The sequence below is a fragment of the Leptosomus discolor genome, chromosome 6 (genome assembly GCF_034619465.1).
Source record: "Leptosomus discolor isolate bLepDis1 chromosome 6, bLepDis1.hap2, whole genome shotgun sequence".
Classification (NCBI taxonomy): domain Eukaryota; kingdom Metazoa; phylum Chordata; class Aves; order Leptosomiformes; family Leptosomidae; genus Leptosomus; species Leptosomus discolor.
The window spans coordinates 20,736,222-20,757,596 of NC_141396.1; the positions used below are offsets into that span (position 1 = coordinate 20,736,222).

The following is a 21,375-nucleotide window of genomic DNA, read 5'->3' on the forward strand; positions in this document are numbered from 1 at the left end:
TCTAAACCCCACAAAACTAAAAGGGTACCAGACCACTGGTGATAAGCAGCTTATGGGTAGCACAGCCAAAGGCAAAAAGGATTCAAATCTGCTCAAACCTACCATTCATTTATTAACTCACATGCAGAACTTAAAGTTATTCCCAAGAGGCCCAGTGTAAGTGTGTTACACATACCCATAATGCACTGACATCCAAAACTACTGAAGTCTGTGTGAGCTGAGTATTACTGAAAGTCAGACACTTAATGGGAGCTTCCATTGAAACACAGGAAATTGACTTCAAGTCTTACTCTCAAAGACATTGAGATAAACTGTGAAGAACGTTGTTGGCCTAACAACTAATAAGCCAGCCACTCCAGTGAGGGTGCTTAAACACTCTGATGAATATAGGAAGGAGTTTGTATTACCAAAGGCTAATGAAGCAATGATAGAAACAAAAGTGTTTTGCGATTCAAGCAAAGAAATCTCAGCAGTCTTAGCAAAAATTGTGCAAGGAGTTTTCAGTCACATGTTATTACTGCTGCTGCAGCTTTCCCTCAAACAACCAAGCGTGCTAGTTCCTACCTGCAGAAGAAAGCGCATCAGATGAACCTCTTTTATATCATGATACAAATAACGAAAGCACATTTGGTCTCCCACAGTATGATCTTTATGACATAAGTTGAAAATAAATGGATCACTGATGCTGGAAGAGAAAAGCATAAACAAACAAAAATTAATTTGAAACAAAAGAGATCATGAGAGCCTTCATGAACATCCAAGTCCTCCCTAAAGAAGAATAAAAATACAAAGAGACAGCAAGATCAACTGGGGCGTATATGAATTGAAAACAAAACTAAATACTGAAGGCAGATTTTGTGTTCCCAAAATAAAATAAAGAGCCTGTGGAAGCTAAGGGTAGATTTGGAATTATTTTAGTGTATGCAAATAGGCAGACAGAAATATTTTGCACACACTGAAGTCTAACAAGCAGCAAAAGAAGGAGCTGGGTGGGAAAACCTGAAAGCCTGGGTCAAGGGCAAGCATCATATGGACACACACCTATTATAAACAGCAAATAATTGGAACCAATAATTAAGCAATTAATTCATTATTACTTTAGCTGTCTACATGTACTGCAATTGCTATTTACAGCTTAACTGATAGCAAATCCCTTAGAAAATCAGTCTATGCTTTTATTGGACCCAGTTGAATCAATCCTTAAGTCACCTGATCAGATTGGCAGATATTTGACTTAGTAAGAATCAGATGCAGAGCAGACAGTCAGGGAATAAAAACACTGTTACTCACTGTCCCACTAGGCTTTGCATATGAGCACACAGTATGCTCAAAGAGCTAAGTAACAGACTCATTTTCAATATTGATCAGTTTCAATAAATCATGAGTCAAAGATGATAGCAGTGTGCCAAACATTAATTACAATTCTGTCTTGGAGGAACAGACAAAAAACTTGAGACAATGGAGCTAAAGGCTCTTGTAATGACTGTTCCATATGAATAAAAGATGGGAGCCAATTAGAAAGAAACATTCACAACACTTTAAAAGAATTGAAAAACCACAACGTATGTGTTAGGCTGCCCACCATCTCCATCTGTTGGAGCTTGCAGTTCTTGTTGCACCTCCAAAGCCCGTGAACAAGTACCTAGGTTAGTTAGATTAAATGATTCCGTGAACAGATGGAAAGGATGGCAAACTTCTTGCTGTGCCAATATCCCTCTTGAAATCCCCTCAAAGTCTGTGCAAATTCTAGGTATCCATGTGCCAATACTAAAGTTAACCAAGCAGGTCTCTGGGAAGAAAGAATGACTCACCTGGACAAGCAGTGACGTGTACAGTAGACTTCTTCTAGAGGGGATAACACAAAGCACTCGCAGATGTAAAAGTGCTCTTTGCCGAAAAGCAACACTCCTTCCACTGCTGTATGCCCCTGCACAACTGCCACAGAGCACTTGAATGTGACCTAGTATGGAAGCAAGCATAATGAAGCCAGGAGTGGGTAACACCAGAGACGGGGACAGCAGGAAGAAAGATCTAATGATGCAAAAGGACATATGTTTGTAACAAAACAGCTGTCATCTTGATTGGCAGGTCTATAGGGATGCAGCCACAAAAATCACCAAATGTCTGACAGTGCATGCCTCTATGGTACTAGTAGTGGGAGCGTCTGATGCCCTTTCCCCCCAGTAAATCTGTTCCTTCCCCATCTATCTGTGCCTATATTTAGCAACATCACTACAGAACATGAAGAGCTTGCAAACATTGCAGAAATTAGCATTGCAAAACTTTGTTAGACAGCAATACTTACTACACAGGCAGGGGGTGGAAGCACTGAGGAAAGAAGTGACTTACATAGTATCATTCAGAAAAAACAGTGGCATATAATAAATATATGTGTACTTAGAATACAGAGAAAAAGCAAATATTTTTCTTTAGATCCCAGTGAAATCTATACTTGAAAAAATCCTGCAAAGGGATGCCATGGAGCAATGAGCAAGGAAAGGATCTAATACTCTAAGTACCTATCTCACCATGGCCAGCTATATCAGCATACAATGGATCGAAATCTCAATAACACAAACCTCCTTGCCCTGGCACTTTTTCTTCCTATATTATACAGAAGGCAAATCAAAATATATGAAATTATGATTCTAGTTGTCTTAAAGATTTAGTTAAACATCCTGGAATAGTTTAAAAAAACCTCTCTTGGCATCCTAAGACTCACTTTCTTTTTCTTTCTCCTGAGCAAGTTAACTTGGCCCTTAAAATAGAGGAATTTTTAACCCAGAATTTAGAAGCACTGGGAATTTTTCAGCAAAGTAGTTCTTCAGTCATATATGCCAATTCATAGAAAGTTTTCTTGGGATTTGGCCAGTTTTGATAAAGGAAAAGAGCCTTTTTTTCTGGAAGAGTTTCTATGGCTGAGAGATGGTGTAGAAAGAAAACGGATTACAGAGAACAGAAAAGCCCAAAGGTCCAGAAAGTTGTGTGGGCTGTGGGAAACTTAAATGTTCTGATTTTAAATCAAGGAGTAATTCATTCCAAAGAATTTCCCTAACGTTTAGAGATACAAAGTTCTTTATTTTGTTTGTCTTTTGATTCAATCTTCTATATATAATGAGCTCCGAAAGAGCAGTTCACTGGTTAGCACAGTCAACTGGGAGGATCAAGGTCAATTCACTGCTGTGATCGGTTTGGACCAGAACTTTAAACCTGTATCTCCTACATTCCCAGGGAAGGAGGCAAGAGCTAACCATCAACTCAGATGACACACCCTCTATTTGCAAAAATCCCTTCAAACATTCATACTGCACCAAAACACTAACATTCCAAAAATCTTAACACACTAACGCTACCTTACATACTAAGGAAACTGCTCACTGCTGAGCTCCCCCTGTAAATACAAACCTGAACTACATACAATCCAGAAATGAGTGTAAAATTTTGCAAGGTGAGTCTATCTGAAACTGCACAGACCAGAGGACAGCATACAGAGGGATTAGATCTGAAAGTTATTTACATAATAGAAGTGTGCTGATTCAGAAATCTAGTGCAGTGTTCTTCAGAGAACTGATTCACAAGTGTGAGAACTACCACAAAGCCTTACCTCTACCAAACTTCCTAAGAACAAGAGTCCTACATTACTTTTTGTGCATGCAAAAATGGCTCAAAAATAGCATTAGTTCTCCTAGATCATGTGGAGTCTACATGAATATATGCAGACTAAACATAGTTCTCCTTTCTTTTTGCCTTTGTTCCTACTTCACTATTTCTGGAATTAAATCCACAACCTTCCTTGCCTCCATCCCAAAATACACACAGGCTAACTCAGGTCAGCTGAAACAGACTTGGTACTGCTACACAAGCTTTCAGTCTTGGATGTCAGCATAACATAAATAATAAATTCATAAACAATTGAAAGGAAATCTTGTTTCTACATTGGAAATTTTTTACTGAAAACCAATTATTTTACCAACAAAATAGGGGTGTTCATTTTGAAATCACTTAGTGGGTACAGAAGGTTGTTTTAATTCTGGGTTTAAAAAAAACATCAATGCTGGAAGATTTCTGTAGGTAATTTTTGACGAAAACCCCTTCAATCTCTTTCCCCTTTAAATTATTTCTAAGAGGAAGCTAGCATTTTTCCATCACCTTTTCTGCACATCCCACAGGAATGCGTCTCTGTAGGGATATGCCAACCACAGAACTCTCTGAAGTGGAGTACCTGCATATGTGTGTGCCATTATGTGGTTAGAAGCATGTATGTTTGCACTGAGAATACTGGGGAATTCTGCTCACATTAGCGAACCACAGGGTTTCCTGAAGTAATTAAATAGCAGAAAGATCACCTCTTCCCAAAAGGAAGGTAACTGAATGTGGAAACATCAGGCAGCTGTATAAAAATAGCTAAATGGACACGAAGTTGAAATCCAGACTTCTAAGAAATCCATCTCAGGCAAACGCAGCCCATAAGCCAGAGATCATGTGTGTGGTTTTGGGAGACATGTGGATTGTGAAGAAGGCCTGCTCATGATCACTAATATGGTCTGGCACAGACAGTCACTTTGTCGTTCCACCTAAGGCAGGGCTGGGGCATGTAAGCAGGCCTTGAGGGGAGAGAGCACGTACCTGTCTTTCTCAAACCTTAAACTCGAAGCCCCAGTACATTCTGCCTTCTGTGCTATCCAACCAGTAACAGTCACCAGTGCTAAATCCATTTCTTCAATTGTATGTTATCACCCCCAACAGAATTAAATACTTCTGCGCTGTTAGAAATACTAGAGCCCTTGGCCCAAGTCAGTTGTTCTCATATGGAGAATGGGGCCCATTTTATTCTGGGTGAGTAATAAAGGTCTGACAAAGAGGTGCACTAGAGAACCCCCACCAGGACAGTCTTGTACCTACAGTCTTGAACTGAAACACCAAGCAGCCTGAAACTATCATAGATTAAATAAAAACTTTCCTTTTCTGTCAAAACAGAACAGAATTCAGTACACCAGCTACTAGAATCATTAATCAACAAAGCAAACATGACACAAAATTATTGAATAATTACCTTCTAAGGTATTGCCCAAAGCCCTGCATCTCTTGATTGCTCTGTTCATTCAGAGGTACGAGGGAATTAAAGTTAAAGGCATGCGTTTTTTTCTTTTTTCTTGTTTTTTAGAAGAGCTGTTTGTAAATGTTCCTCTTGCATTTCAAGAAATAGCCATAAAAGCATATCTGCTTTGGAGTTCAAGAGCCACATTTCTAAAGGAATTACATGCCTTCAAACAGTCTTTCCATAGTTTTCAAAAACAGTGGAGGAGGTTAGCCATCTATTCCTGCAGACTCTAGTAGTGTTAGCATGGCCCCTCCAGGGAAAAACACAATGCAAGTAAATTAAAGTCACAAAACCATGTCACTGGAACACGCCTACCCATGCCACACAATCTCCTGAGCATCATATTTTTACAGAATAAGGACAATAGAATAGCTACTCCAAGTCAGTTCAGAGGTCCATCTGAACATCTGTCCTGTGTCTTAGTAATGGAAGCTTATGGAAAGAGCATAAGAAATGTGCTAGGTATGGAGTGATTCTTGATCTTCATATACCTTCTTAGCAACTAGTGGCTTAGGGACTTCCTGGGGCCCCTTCCTCCTCCTCACATCTCATGTTTCCCTATGAACACTCACAGCTGTCTTTAATCACTTGCTCAGCAAAAGCTACAAAAACTTTGCACGATACACATAAAAGCAATGCATTCAGGTAGCGCTGTATCAGGAATCACAGCAGTGAAACCTGTAGTTACGTACTCTTTCTGCCCTTTCTGTTGTGTATTGAGGAATCCCAGGGTATATCAGCTACAAAGGACCTGTGAGTAAAGTCGAGTCAATGTTATTTAGAGCCACAGAGTTTAAAATGAGTAGGAGTACATGAAATGAAATACTTTGCTTTCAAAATTTTTGCTAGCGAAACAGATGTGTTATCACAGTGAGAGCAACACAAGTCTATCTCTCTGTGTCACTCACACGATTTTTCCTGCAATGATTGTTAGCTTGTTGAAGTCTCATCTTACTTTGAAACCATCACACATGTGTCTCATTAATCATAAGTTAGGAATACATGACAGGTTGCTTCATTCTCTCCAGCTGCTCAATGACCAAAGGAAACAAAATTCGTGTGACCTAGTCTTTCGTGGTAGGGGCTCTAAGCTCAAGTTTGGTTACATCTGAACTGTTAGAAACATAGGATCAAATTTCTTCTGCTCAGACTTGAGTGAAACCATTGCAATCACTAGAAAGCAAGCCTTGTCGTCACAACTTTGCTTTAGAAGTCCTTTTTTGCAGGTAGCCCCCACTCACCCTCCCTTCCTCACCCTGCTGGAGCAAAAAACCCCATGTGCAAGGTGTTTCTTCTGTGTGTACTTCTCAGGTTTTAACAACTTCCCAAATGCTGCAAGGAAAGAATATTTGGGAGAAAGGGAGGGTGACAAAAGAAGGTTTTTGTCTTGTACATGGATGTGGGCCCTGGGACTGCTCTTTGTTCTTGCTTTCTGTGATGAAAGCTTCCATCTGTCCTGTCCCACTACCAGCCCGAGAGGCTAGCATCCCTTAGCTGATGATCGCATCTGGAAGACAGTTCTAACAGGACTGCGCTCATACTTCTTGCACACCCAGACATCTCTGTCTTGCTGTAGGCTCCTCTCAAACAGAAAATGCTGCCAAAACCAAATATGAGCTATTAAATTTCCCTTTAGGTCAGTTCACTCAAGTTGATGCCCTTCCCACTGCTCCCATGACTCTCTCAGGAATAACCACAGCAAAGTCTACCTGCTCCTTTCCCTGCTGCATCATTCTATAGAAAGCAACTCTTAGGGGATCAGCTGTCCTTGCTTGAGGTGACAGTCAGGGCCCTGGATTTTGTCAGGAGCTCTGCAGAGATCCAGGGAGCAGCTACATCCTTATAATTGAAAGCTGTTTTTCATCAAGGCAGCACTAAAAAAACACCCCAGAAGATATGACAGGAGGTATCCACAGAGCACAAAGTGGTATGGTGAAGGAGCACATCCAGAAGAGCAGAGATCTGGCTGTAGATACGCTGGGATTTTTTGTGACATCTACAATATGAGTCAGACCCTATCCTTTTCACCTAGTGGCAAAGTTGTTCACTAAGTTGGGGCAGAGGCTCCCAGCAGCCTCACCACTGCAGCAGAAACCCAGATAGGGCAACTCAGAGGAGTAACCATCTGCAACAACTTGTCCTTCTTCAGATGCTCCCATCTGAACACAGGCAGAGTTTCACACTGAAAATCCTAATTACTGCTTAGCACTCCTTCCTGCAATGGGGTAGCCAATACAATCTCTACTTCTGCAGCAGGGAAGGAAGAGGAGAAACTGAAGCCGGAAAAGGGAAATGGCTTGTGCCAAAGACCTGGCTTCTCAGTCCTCTGCTTTGACCACAACAGCTAGTCCCTGTTCCCACTGCACATCAGCACATGTAAAGTTCTTTACTGCTGCATCCTCACACTGGGATGAAGTGTAACAGTGTTCCCATGAAAATAGCCTGCCTTGGTGTTTTGCATTTCGCTCTTTACAGCTTCCTGAGGCAGGGGGAGTGGAGAGGGAGGTGCTGATCTCTTCTCCCTGGTATCCAGTGGTAGAACGCATGAGAATGGTTCAAAGCTGCACCAGAGGAGGTTTAGACTGGACATGAGGGAGCATTTCTTTACAGAGAGTGTGGTCAAACACTGGAACAGACTTCCGAGAGAAGTGGTTGCTGCCCCAAGCCTGTCAGTATTTAAGAGGCATTTGGACAATGCCCTTAACATGCTTTAGCTTTTGGGCAGCCCTGAAGTGGTCAGGCAGTTGGACTCAATGATCATTTTGGGTCCCTTCCAACTGAAATATTTCTATTCTATTCATAGCTGTGAGGTATGTGTGATGCCCCTAAAATCACTGGCTCCACCAAGTGGATGCAGAGCTGCTTCATCTTTCTGCCAGTCCTAGATGCTGAACTTTACAGCTGCTCCCTCTTTTAATCGAGACTGTACTTTAATCATCTCCTTTCTCCCAACCATGTATCCCACTCCCTCTGATTTATGCTAGTCCCTTCTATTATTGTTCTTGGCATCTCCTGTGCTCTCTCCAGCCCGTCCTTCAAGGAAAGGCACTGTGCCCATGTTTCTGCTAGGCCATGCCTTCTGGTTAACTTCAGATTCATTACCCCAGTTGCATGGACTTCTTACCATTTCGAAAGACTTGCTGGAAAACAAAGGTTTACTTTTCCCCAAAATTCAAAATTTCTACATCAAAACCATTCACCAAGCCTTCCAACAATTTCTTCATCTATTACATGCTAACTGCACATTAACAACCTGGTAGGACTCCTTTAGGCTTGTAAAGACCAGGGAGGCAATCTTGCAGTTAAGGGCTTAGGTTGCAAAGAAAGGAATCCAATCTCCCTGTCTCTGCTGGTAAGCCAAGGTTATTTAGAGGGTTGTCTCTGGCTTTTGGTAAGCAAGTTGATAGATTATGTCAGGACAGGTTCCTATTTCCATTTCTCTTGCAAAATTCTGCAGGAGTACATGTTGTATAACATCACCCATATTGCATATACCCCTCCTTCCATGCCTATGGTGTGTACAGTCTCAGTATACTAAAGATACATGCAAAATATAATCTTCACCTGTACACAGTTACCTCAATGGAGCCTCAGCAAAGTGTATAACCAAGCAGTCAGAGTATGAGAGTTCAGTAAGTTCTGAAAGAACAGCCCTGACAGCAACACCTGTAAATCTGCACCTGCTGTCTGCTATATTCATCTAGTGAATTACACACGTTAACTTGTGTGCAGGAAAAAACCCCTACCTTGTGCTTTGGGCATATCACATAGATACTACTTTACACTACTTTACACTACTGTAACTACAGCACCAGTTCCAAACTTTAAGCAATGAGGTGACTCAATTCCCAGCTTTAAGTTCAGAGTCACATTTGTCCCAAACACACCAAGAGCAGTCCTTTTGCCCAGCTTTCACAAGTGGTCCATGCTGGGGCCATCTGTAAGTAAGGAGGTGAACCAACAGCTACCAGCCCACCATTCTCCTTTACTCTGCAAACAACTGCCCTGACCCTCTATCCCTTGTGCCCAGACTCTTAGTGTGTGGGTAAGCCACAAACACCTAGAACTCACACAAATGCCCACTTACTTCTTTATGTACCTCCATAGAGCCAAAACACAATAGCCCTCTATATCTTGCATTTCAGCAGCACTGCATACAAGGTTTTTGGCTTTTAGATCTCCCTCTAGCAGATCAATCTAGCTGATGAGAACTACGGGAAACTGGTGCAGAGTATAGAAAGAAACAGGAAAAGAATAACAAGGAGCTTCACATAACTGGAAATTACACTATATCTAGGGTAGAGTGACTGCAGAGGAGAGACTAAGACTCTCTGCACAAGGGAAATAGGATGACATCAAGAATCCAGAGAACTGGAGGCTCCACTGTGTAGGTGGGGAGAAAAGGGCAGATAACTCAAACACAACAGGAAAACAGGGGCAGCTGAGAGGGGCAAAACAGCTGAAGCTAAACTTCAAATAACCAGGAAAAACTGTGCTCACCACAACAGACTCTCCCTTCAAAAGGCAGGGCTGGGACACACAGTGGAGGTGATTTGTGATTCTTTTGCAACCTCCTCCTTCTACAGAACAGGCCCTTATCCAGGATCATAACATACTCCTACTATGCCCTCCAGCTGCCACTTTGGCAGAGGCCATTATAAAGGCCTGAGACTCCCGCAGCTTTCAGCAATTCTGCTCTCATTGGCCTGCTGTTCTTGGGAGGTCTGATAGAGGCTTCCATTTTCAAGCTTTGGGAACATCACACAAAATTTAAGAAAGCATTAAGATTTCAAAGTCATATCCTCAAAAGTTAGCCTGAATTAGCCCCCTTGTATATGCATTATGTTACCATGTAACTACAAGTTAAATAGTATTTTTTTAATAGAGCCTGCTCAGGATGGACTTATTCTAGTGATAAGTTAACACTGTGTAAGGAAGATGACTGGACTCTATAGCATTCCTGCTAGCTGCAGAACACAGAAGGTGCAATATGTATTATAAGGATCCTGGCTGGAGGAAGCAGACTTAAGTCAATACAACGAAATACTACTTTAAATGTATGGGTTTGGATATATGTACCTCCCACTCTATATACTAGTAAAGCAGAAGGGACAGTCTGATGGTGAAAACAAGTGGTTATGTCATTAAGGGCTGTAATTACACAGATCTGGCATTAATTTCTTGATTTCTGGCATTTCCTAAATTCAGTGTTTGACTTTGAAATATGGGAAATGCATTCCACTGTGGGTAGTTTATTGTAAAAGAAGCAACAAAAAAAAGAACATATCTAAAGGCCGAACTTTGCACGGTCTGGGTGCTGTTCAAACACACAGAACATGACTGCTCCCTCACATGATTAGTCTCCAGTCTCTCAAGGACTAACCATTCAGTAGCTTCCTTTAGCCTATGCTCCAACCATATCCATTTGCTTTCTCCTTTCTATTCCCTTTCTTTTGCAGTCCAAGTGGCAAACTGATCTTGTTTAAATACTTGAAATTATTTTCACAGGAATGTCTAGGAATGTTTTTTATTCTATTTTTCAAGTAAGATAAAACAAAAGACTAGACTGATATTAGCACAACAATACCCCACCTGGACCCCTATTCTTCTGATTTAACTTGCTGAGGAACAAACTCTGAACCAACATACAATATCAATGGCATTTGATCTGCTGCTTCTGCAGAAAGCCATCTCACATACCTGAATATGTACAAAGGTGTCTGTTTAATGACAATGCAAAAAGAAAGCAGCACTGTGTGACATTATAAAATAGTGATCACTTTCCAGACAAAAGCTATCCCTGTGTTCCAGAAATCAATCCAGTATCTGCCAAAGCATTTCAATGACTTTTCTGTGCAGTGCAGTAGGTAAGATGGTTCCAGTTGCCTGCTTAAAGTGCAAACAGCTCACGAGGAAGCCATTTACAAGGCAGGACCACAGCGCACTAAGTGAGCGCAGGACAGCTAATGTCACCCCCTACTGCTTTTTTTAATACTTCTGTCAGCTTGGCAACACGGTGACTGCTGCTGGAAAAAGCCATGCCTGGTGTTTCTGACGGCTTCCTGTGGAGTTACATGGAGAAGAGACAAACGGCCTGAAGGCTCGAAAGAGATCAGCGCACAGAAAACACGTCTCACATTTTCATGCCTGTCTCCTTCTGCTGGGGAGAGATATAGGAAGCGGGGTGGGGGGGGGAAGGAAGAACGGCCGGGAAATGAATTATGTTGTATAGACAGACAGTGTACCAACAGCTCCAGTAGCATGAAGAAGCCATCATGTTAGAGAGGATGAATATGACCCCTGGCCAATGCCTGACAAAGTATCAAGAAAATTTGACAATGGTATTGAGACAAAAACAAAATAATTATTTCTATGCCTATATACACTATCACAGCACTGTGATAGCTGAGTTTAAATACTCTGAGTGTGATCCTTGGCTTCCATATATGATGCTAACTCTTGGGCCAACAGGGGGAATGTTGCCATCAGAAGAAACAAGTAACACTGTAAAATTGAATGAGGTGAGGTCTACTCCTCATGATAAAATCTCACAGTCCTGTGGAAAATAGCTATGTGCAGTGCATAGCCAACATCAGTGATTTGATTTGGAGTCACTATTGCTGGCTTTCAAGCAAAGGGATTGAGAACACCAGACCAAAGTTAACCATCTCTTTAACAGAGTCACCTCTATTTATTCCACAGCTCATGTCCCCCCCAAGTGTTCCTGAACCTGCTTCTTCCTTGTACTGGGAAGAAACCTGGGAGAAGGGCATCCAGTCCAGTACAAGAACAAAGAAGGAACAGCTCTGTTTTGACTAGATAACACATAGTAGAAGCATCAAACAGGAAGCAGAGAAAGTCTCCATGGCCTTAGAGGGAAAGTCTGTTCAGTACTCATGGGGAGGCAGAGAAGAAAAAGGCATGTCAAGTGAGCGACAAAACATTTTCTGGTATTCAGCAGGAAGAGATTTAGACATCACTGAACTAGCAACCTATACCAAATTGACACACTCTTCCAGAAGTAATAAACAAATTTGATCCAGGCACTGCTCTGAGCTTGAGTAAAGGTGGGGAAGCAGGACAGGATTTCTCAGAGTCTCATAATTTGCCGTGTCTTAGGCAAATTCAGACAACACTATCACAGGTACGAGAATACCTCGGTCATATGCCCAAATTTTTTTCTGTTACTTCAAAAAGTTAATGTTAAATGCTCTTCAAGAATAAGTCTACATAGGAGACTGGAAAATTATAGTTGCTCTAAGGAAACACATAGTGATGATGCTTACTGTAGCCTGAATCCACCTGAACCCCAAACTGAAAGGAACAGGTAGGCCTTTACATCCAATTCACCCTCTAAAATGCCATCTCCCTAGAAAAAAAATTCTAGTTCATCTTTCCTACCTTTTCATGCTCTGCAAATTCCTGCAATATAATTTGTCTCTCCACGCACAGTTCCAAGAAGTCTTCTGAATGGAAACTTTCATGTAGAGCAGGGAAGAATGTTAGCTGGTTACAATCCAATCCCTTCTTATCCATCTCCCTTTCTGCTCCATTTAGCGTCAGCTCTCCTGTATCAGTTAAAAGAGATTGCAGTTTTAGTGGCAGCTGGATGACGCCAAAAGCGTTTGCAATTTAGACTTTCACCCAATCTTTTCTACCTTGGGAAATAGCATTATTTATCTGCAAAAACAGGGAAGAGAAATAAAATCTGTGACTGCTAAAGAAGGTTGCTTAGTTCAGGGAACTAAGATAGCTGCACTCAGTCATAATTCAAACTAAATTCCTATAATCACTGAAGATTAGGAAATTAGGAAAAACTGAAAACTCTTTGGGGGACATGCACTGAGCAGAATCTTAAGGGAACCCAAGGAGAGATAATCCACTCACATCTTGCTTAAGCTGTATCCCAAGTTTTCCATATTCATGCAATGCATTGTTAGGGAAGGCATGATCAGCCTTCTTATTGAGGTAGACTGTAATCACTTTCATGAAGAAACTACATAGTACTTCAATCTTGTTTGGAGTCTAGAACAATGAACTCCACTCTCACTTGTTTGCCAGGCCCTATCACACTAAAAAGTGTACAACAATACTGCCTATTTCCAACAGTGTACACTAGAAGTTTGACTTGGAGAAGCCATGCAGGTGGCTGAAATCCACAGCCTTAGACTTGGCTGACATTTCCAAACTACGTTTTTTCTCAATTCCCCCCCACCGCTACTCTGAAAAACTATTGACTTCTGTGCCATATTTTGCTCCCTGCCCCTCTTCTTTTAATGTCTCATGTAACAGAAAACCTGGAAAATGAAAAATGTTGACATAATGATCATATTTTGTAAAATCGGGTTCTATTTTGAATACTGAAAAACAAATGGACATCTTAATATTCTTGATGATTTCCTTGCATTCTCCATTATTCTGTCCACATTCTTGGAAAGTCACAATTCCTATTACCACTTCTCTGAGCCATCTATCATCTGGTTTTAGATACTATTTCAGAGGTAGTACTGAAGTGTCTACTAAAAACAGGGGTAAAGTCTGCAATTTTCTGAGTTTAAGCAGTTGGGAGGTTTCCAGATGTCCAAGAATGTCCAAAGCTTTCACTTCAAGACAGCTTTTTTGCTTTCAGATCTTTCTGGTGGCAACAAGAGAGCAACAGATGCTGAAGACAGTTTATATACCACCTGTAACAGTTGCATCAGCCTTTTCCCAGATGTTACAGTGACCTTTTAGCCCAGAGTGCTGACAATAAGTTTTTTTTCCACTATTCTGTCCTGGAACTCCATACACTAACTCCAATTCTCCTTAGCTGTTTGTGTCTACCCTCTTGATGATATAATTTAGCCCTAAAAGGTTACCTGGATTCACTTCAGCAAAGGTGGATGTTTCATTTCTGTTTGCTAGTAGAACCTGAAAAGAGACTAGGTATGACTAGAGTGGAATATGCAGACAGGTAAACATAACTCAGAACTTTGTTGAGAAAAACACAGATTTAGAACTAAGTTACAAATTAATGCCTTGGAAATTCAAATAAACTCATTTGAAAGGACCCAAAGGAACAATTAAATGTAGGAATAAATTTTGACAATTAAACAAAAGGACTACTGTCTTTTCAAAGAGGACCCTGTGTGCGGCCAGCTGTAGGATAAAAAGCATACCACGTAGTTTACAGAAAATTGCCATAATCCAAGATTCACACAAAAGCTGAATATGTGCTAGAGATGGGAACCTCCTGATATACTAAAGTGCATCCGCTTCTGGTTGATAGCATTTGGCACTTAGACACTAGAGACACAGGCAGTAGGAAATACCCCGTGTATATAGTTCAATGCTTAGTTCATCATAAAATCATCATAGCATAGTTTGGGCTGGAAAAGACCTTTAAATGTCATCTAGTCCAAGCCCCCTGCAGTGAGCAGGGACATCTTTAGCTAGATCAAGTTGCTCGGAGCCCTGTCCAACCTGACCTTGAATGTTTCCAGGAATGGGGTTTCTATCACCTCTCTGGACAGCCTGTTCCAATGTTTCACCACCCTCACCATAAAAAATTTCTTCCTTATATCTAGTCTAAATCTACCCTCTTTTAGCTTAAAACCATTACTCCTCTATCGCAACAGGCTCTGCTAAGAAGATGGCCCCATCTTTCTTATGGGCCCCCTTTAAGTACTGAAAAGCTACAATGAGGTCTCCATGGAGCCTTCTCTTCTCCAGGTTGAACAACCCAAACTCTCCCAGCCTTCTGTCATAAGAGAGGTGTTCCAGCCCCCGATCATTTTTGTGGCCCTCCCTCTGGACTTGCTTCAACAGGTCCATGTCTTTCTTGTACTGAGGACTCCAGAGCTGGACATAGCTCTGAGGTGGCTGCTGGCCACACTGCTCTTGATGCAGCCTGGGATACAATTGGCCTTCTGGGCTGTGAGCACACATTGCTAGCTTGTGTCCAGCCTTTTGTCCACCAGTACCTCAAAGCTGTTTTCCACAGGGCTGCTCTCAATACCTTCATCCCCCAGCCTGTATTGATGTTGGGGATTTCCCCAACCCAAGTGCAGGACCTTGTACTTGGCCTTGTTGAACATCATGATATTCACACAGGCCCACTTCTCAAGCTTGTCCAGGTCCCTCTGGATGGCATCCCATCCCTCAGGTGTGTTGATCACACCACTCAGTTTGGTGCCATCTGCAAACTTGCTGAGGGCACACTTGATCCCACTGTCTATGTCCTTGATGAAGATATCACTGGTCCCAGTACAGAGCTGAGGGACGCCACCTGTTACCAATCTCCATCTGGACATCGAGCCTTTGGCCAATACCCTCTGGGTGCAACCATCGAACCAATTCCTCATCCACCGAACAGTCCACCCATCAAATCCACAAACCACTCTAATTGCTCTTTTGATCATCCACCAGTTCTGACAGCCCTAATAAGCATAAGACTAACAGGACAGTGCAGCCTTCTAAGTAGACTCCCTTGCATACATTGGGAAGTGCTATGCCCATGAGCTATTACACGCAAAAACTATGGTTGGGTTATACTGTAATCTGCCTGGGGAGATCTTACACCAGAAGAGGGAAAATCATTCTATTGCTGCTCAACACTGCATTACGCTCTCAAAATCAGACCTGTTCAGTGGGTTGTCTATGACGTAGCACATTGATGAGTCAGGTGATGAGACTCAGAGGAAAGAGGCGAGTATAAAGTCACCAGCAACAGTTACAGAAATCGTGCACCTCCTGCAAAAGCTTTTTACCTCACTCTTCATTTGCATTGTTGTCACTCGGTTGTTTGCATGTTGAATCCTCCTCCTCATTCGCGAAGGCCCTTCATAACAATCAAGAATCCATCGTGGCTCTAAGGATCGTGATGCATCTCTCCATGGGCCCCTTCTGTAGAAAAGTTGCTCCTCAAGTATCATCCAATCCTTGGCTGCTTTGCTGTAACCACACTGCAGCATCTGTGGGACAGAACAACCTTGTGCCACCTTTCGCACACATCCCACATTCCATCCAGCAGTGGTACCACCCCAGTGATTCAGAGGGATCTAATCTGCAGGAGCACTGCAGACCCAGGAAACACAGGTCCAACTGACCACTGAAAGTGTGCTGTGGGAGGTGCTACTAGTCAAATTAATATTCAGTGACAAATAAAATCATGTTACGAACTTTGACCTCCTTGAAAATGGCTGCTTTAATTAGATTTCCAACTCAAAAGCAGTGAGCCAGGAGAGCTGCATCACAGAGGTTTTACTAATTTTATTTTTTTCTGACAAATACTTGTGTCAAATGGCAACAACCATGCTTGCTGAGAACAGTCTGAAAGTCTCAGTTGGAAGTGTATTGTGCTCCCTCCAAGCATGGCACAGATTTAATTATTTTTTCTTAGAAGGTGTGTGCAGGGAGTTGAAGGGCACTAAAATATCAATTTAAAGGAGAGAAGAGGTGAGAATTTCAAAGAGTGAAAAACTTGTTGGTCTCTGATGGCCAATCCTGAAACAGAAACACACCTGTGAGATTTTGCTGGCTATGAGCTTAAGATCTCTTGAAAAATTTTACTGGCTGCTAAAAAACACAAAGGTCAAAGTCCTCCCTTTCATTTCTGCCACTGGGAGAGTGGAATAATCCATTTAAACAAAAGAAAACAGGCTCCTGAAGGTAAAGTGAGGAATCTGGTTGGTGAGTGATGCTGTAACACACTTCACGGTGATATCAGGAACAGAGTATTGAATCATCAACTCTCAGCATCTTTTTGGGCATACTATTCATCTCCCTTCTGAAATGCCTGATTTCTCAGGGTAGTCCAAGAGCAACCTTTCAATAACAGAAAGCTGTTGCACAATATTCTTATTCTTTACCTGTACATGGTTCTTGTACAAAGAGGCATACAGCTCCTGCCCAATTCTTCGGTAACGTTCCATACATGATACGAATCCCTAGAAGAAACATCAGAACACATTACACCAAGATACTGCAAGTGTAGTCTCTGTGAGGGGCAGAAGTAGGCATTAGTTTCTGTCTTTTACAAGAATATGGCTTGGTCTGCAAGTTTGACAGCTCACCGGACAGGATAGTGAGGAGGCAATTACCTGAAAGCAAGTTGCACACTTCCACCAGGAAGATGAACGTGTTCATAATCTTACAAGGGTCATTAGTGGAACTACTCAGATGGAGAAAGAAAACAGCAAATAAAATTTAAGGCTCCTCCTTTTGGAGCTGAATTAGTACTGCAAGTAGCATAAAAGATAATTATCTGTTGTAGAGACCCTAAGTGAGGTAAGGATCTATAATGATACATCTGCTCCCTGCTACATAAACAGAAAGTACAAAGGAATAGTCCATGTCCCCTTTTTGCAGACAGGAAACCAACTGTTTCCAAAAACATTTTTGAGATTTAGGAGCCTAAGTCCTCTCGCAACAAGTGACTTGGAGTATAAATACACTATTTAATGGCATTATGATGCAGAAAAGTCTGAGCTAGCTCTAGAACTGTAAACTTGTAGAGTTGTGCTAGTGTAAGACAACACCCATAATAACTGTCTCTGCTCCACTACACAGCACAGACATGCCCTAACCCCTAGTGTTACTCAGGTGTTTCTGGAAATACCCATTTTCAAAAGCAGTCTGACAAATTCCTGGCCACCTTTCCTTTCCTTCCAGAACGCACTAGAACAGTGAACCCGCATTAATAGTCATACATTTCATCTGCTTTTTTATTGGAATGAACTTGCTCAAGCCTAAGAGTCTCTGTCAAAGTACAAGGCTGTTAAACTGCTGTCAAGAGATTACGAGTCGCATTCCCTGTTCTGCAAACAGATTGTTATGTGATCTTCAGCAAGACATGCGATTGCCCTGAGTTACGCAGGCTGAGATCATGAACAATGGTCCAGTGTGGTGGGATCCTTAAACTCAGGGAGTAGGGAAATGAACTGGGTTTCATTCTCTTCTTACCAACTCCACCAAAACCCACATGTTTTGGGGTCACAAGGTTCACATAGCCAAGACCTATACAGAACACAAACCAGAGAATTTCAAACAGAGCTTCCTATCTGAGTATCCATTTTGAAAAGATCAGCAGAAACATTATTGAACTTAATGGAATCCCTCAGCTGCCAAAGTAGCATCATGCAAATAACAAAATACATCCAAGATATTCACCATCATACTAACTCCTCAAATTCACTTGTTAAACTTTAACCAAAGACAAGCTTCCAGCTTTGAAAATGCTAGGCTTGTTTCCCCCATTTTCCTAGCCATCTATGAAATTCTGGGTCCCAGAGAGACTTGAAGTAAAGTATTTGTTCTCGTGACATTTTTGCCTGATCAGAGAGGCAAAGCATATGGATAGGCTGCGCATGTAGCTGAAGCACTGAATAACTGCTGAGTAAGCTACTGGCTTGTTCTATCTTATTGCATGAAGGCAACTGAAGAATCAGCACAGGACTCTGCTTTAACAAGCTGTCCAACACTCATGGGACTGTTCTACAGTCTTGTAATTCAGACTTTTCTATGCAAACACAAGGATAGCTGCTCCATGTATTTCTCTCCTTGCTCAGTATCTCTTTGTGTGACTGCTGACAAGTAGCAACTGGAAGGAGTTCAGTACCATAGCCTTCTTACTAACAGTCACAGTTAAAAATTCTCCTGTTTGACAGTGTATTTCCCAGAAAAAGATTCTAGCTATCCTATTACAACTGCATGATGCCATATCTGATCTTCTGGGCACACTTGCTTTAAAATTTTCCAAACCAAAAACTCTCTGAAAGAGCAACTTTTTTTTTCCCTGAAGTCAATGATACAGCACCTTAGGATCTGACTCACTGCTAAAAGAAACAGAACCCCAAAAGCCACAGTATCTAAATAAACCATAAATATCTATTCCATGTGCCATCCAAGTGTGTAGGAAGGATGCAGGCTTACTTGAACATGATTTTGAAGTTAAAATAGGATTGCTTGCCCTTCCCAGGAACTTATAAAATGTACACCAAAGCCATGAAACGGGAAAAAAAAAAAATCAGAGTGGCTGACCATTAACTGCAGTACAGAGAGTAGCAGAAGTATCTGTTCCTTTGATAAATTCCCGAGGATTAGAGGTGGCAGAGAAGGCAGAAGCTGTTTAGAGATTATACAGGAGAGGTTAGAGTGCCCCCAGACCCATTTGAAGGCTTTCATGTCCACCTGAGCTTCCCAGACAAAGGTGAAATTGCTGTCACAGCATGAGGCTAAACTGTCTGTGAAAGTCCCAGCCTCTCACTACCTAAAGCCTTGGATCAGATGGGTAACTTTTAAATGCATGGACTCTGTGCCACGCTGGCAGTGATTCCTCACAGCAAACTGTCTAGCTGCTGCTTGCACTGTGCTATAATTAAGTTAACACACAAGGTCTATGTGGTGTGCCGATTACTGCTGGCTGCCAGCCAGGTCTGTACCCCTGCCGCGAACTCACATTTATTGGTGTTTCCCTGCAGGAAGCTCCTGGTTTACACTGATGGAAGTCATTACATTTTTGTTTGTTTAAAGCATCATTAAACCTGTAATCACAGTTGCAGCCTCACAAAACTATTCCATAATTCATATAAAACTCCCATAAAGGCTGACCTAGAAAGCAACAGCATCTCTGTGCTGTTGAACTGGGTTCAGTACAGGAGAAGAGCTGAGATCCCGGCTCTGTGAGGACATAAGGTAAAAACCATTCAGAAGAGACAACCATTTCCTCCAAGTATTAACAACCATTTCAGATACACACAGGCTATTCAAGACAAGTCAGTGCTCTACTGGCAGCTGTTTCAAAGTTGCTCATAGTCTGTATTTCACTCATGATCACAGATCAGACCCCTAAGGTCAAAGCCCACATTGCAAAGATTCTCACTAAATTCACTGACACAGCTCCTAGCTTTTGAAACATAGGAAGGGTCCTAAGAAGGAAAAATTCTGCTAGCCCATGTCTGGTGAACTAAAGACTACCCACTTTGGCTTCCAAATGAGCTATAGCTAGCCACCTTCAACCTGATGAACATGTCTCTGATGATCATTCCCACAGGAAAACAATCTGGTTGTAAAATGAAATTAGCAGTTAACAAAATTGGAGATCACTGTGTTTGGAAAAAGAAAACCCAAACCAAATGAACAAACAAAAGTAAAACCTGAAAAAGATAACCAATAAACATGGAGTATATAGACCAGGCTATTATTATTTATCTCCCTATTAAAAAAAAAAACAAACCAAACAAACCACAGGATCAAAACCAGTTTCTCCTCTTGCTGCATGGAGACCTCATGCACATAGGAGAGAAATTGATTAGCATTGGGGAAAGGTAAAACCAGCAAGGAGAAAAATGTTGGCAAACAGAGAAATTAACATGCCAAAAAAAAAAAAGAGTGGATTTTCTAGAATTTCTTTCAACTAAAGCAACTGAAAGACTACTTGTAATAAGAAATGGTTACAAAAAAAAAAGAAAAAAGAAAAAAAAGTTGAGGTGTGACTTCCAAGTTAACAATTCTCTACTGAACTCTCAAATGTTTTATGTCTGTTTTTTTAAAAATTATTTTTATACATACATCACTTAACACTCCTATACCCCATAAATATTCGTGCTTGCCGTAATAAACTGATATTGCATGATACAGACGCTACATATGTCACAGTTCTTTCCTAAAGAAACATTATGTCATTAGAGCTCTGCACTTTGGGGAATTAAAGGCTGTGTTGTATCACAGAACACACATTCACAGAAAAGTATGAGCTGAAAGTCTCAATAAATAAAAACAAACTTCAAGACAAAATATTCTGGACTTGGAAGAGACAAAAGGAAGGACCAAATATTCAGATCCCTCACTGTGCCAAGTGAATAGTCCCATGGATAACAGTGAGACTACCCACATATTTGTTTTGAAGCATGTGTTTTAGTCATCTGTTGGTGAGGACTAAAGCTAGTAATATTGGTCGATCACTTCAGCTCCTCCGAGACTAATAAATACTATAAACATAAGCAGACATAGTAAGAACATTCATAAAACATCACAGCTATAACAAAAATATCTACTCTTGGACTGTACTTTTCACCAGTGCATCTCAGAGGTCTTTATGGAAGAGAGCAAAGTCTTTACCTTACGTGTGGGGGAAACTAAGACAAGTGAGTTTCTGAATATCCTGACGCTATGACCTGGTTGCATGGGAAGGGGGGCTGGCAATGGGGCAAACCAAACCTGAATCAAATTTGGTCTGATAAGCCCACAAAGAAAATGTATATGGTGACAGCATGCAGTAGTGGGAGGAGGAAACA

At 41.5% G+C, this 21,375-nt stretch overlaps 1 protein-coding gene across 1 annotated transcript in view; it reads right to left on the reverse strand.

Annotated features, from left to right (window-relative positions):
* WDFY4 (WDFY family member 4) overlaps window positions 1-21,375 on the reverse strand; it is a 139,689-nt gene that overhangs the window by 49,420 nt on the left and 68,894 nt on the right. Inside the window, exons 39-44 of the mRNA XM_086467410.1 lie at window positions 16,951-17,028; window positions 15,850-16,053; window positions 13,960-14,011; window positions 12,503-12,669; window positions 1,812-1,960; window positions 565-685 (exon numbers count right to left, since the gene is read on the reverse strand). Of these exons, the coding sequence (XP_086323536.1) occupies window positions 565-685; window positions 1,812-1,960; window positions 12,503-12,669; window positions 13,960-14,011; window positions 15,850-16,053; window positions 16,951-17,028 (771 nt within the window). The remainder of the gene's footprint in view (window positions 1-564; window positions 686-1,811; window positions 1,961-12,502; window positions 12,670-13,959; window positions 14,012-15,849; window positions 16,054-16,950; window positions 17,029-21,375) is intronic.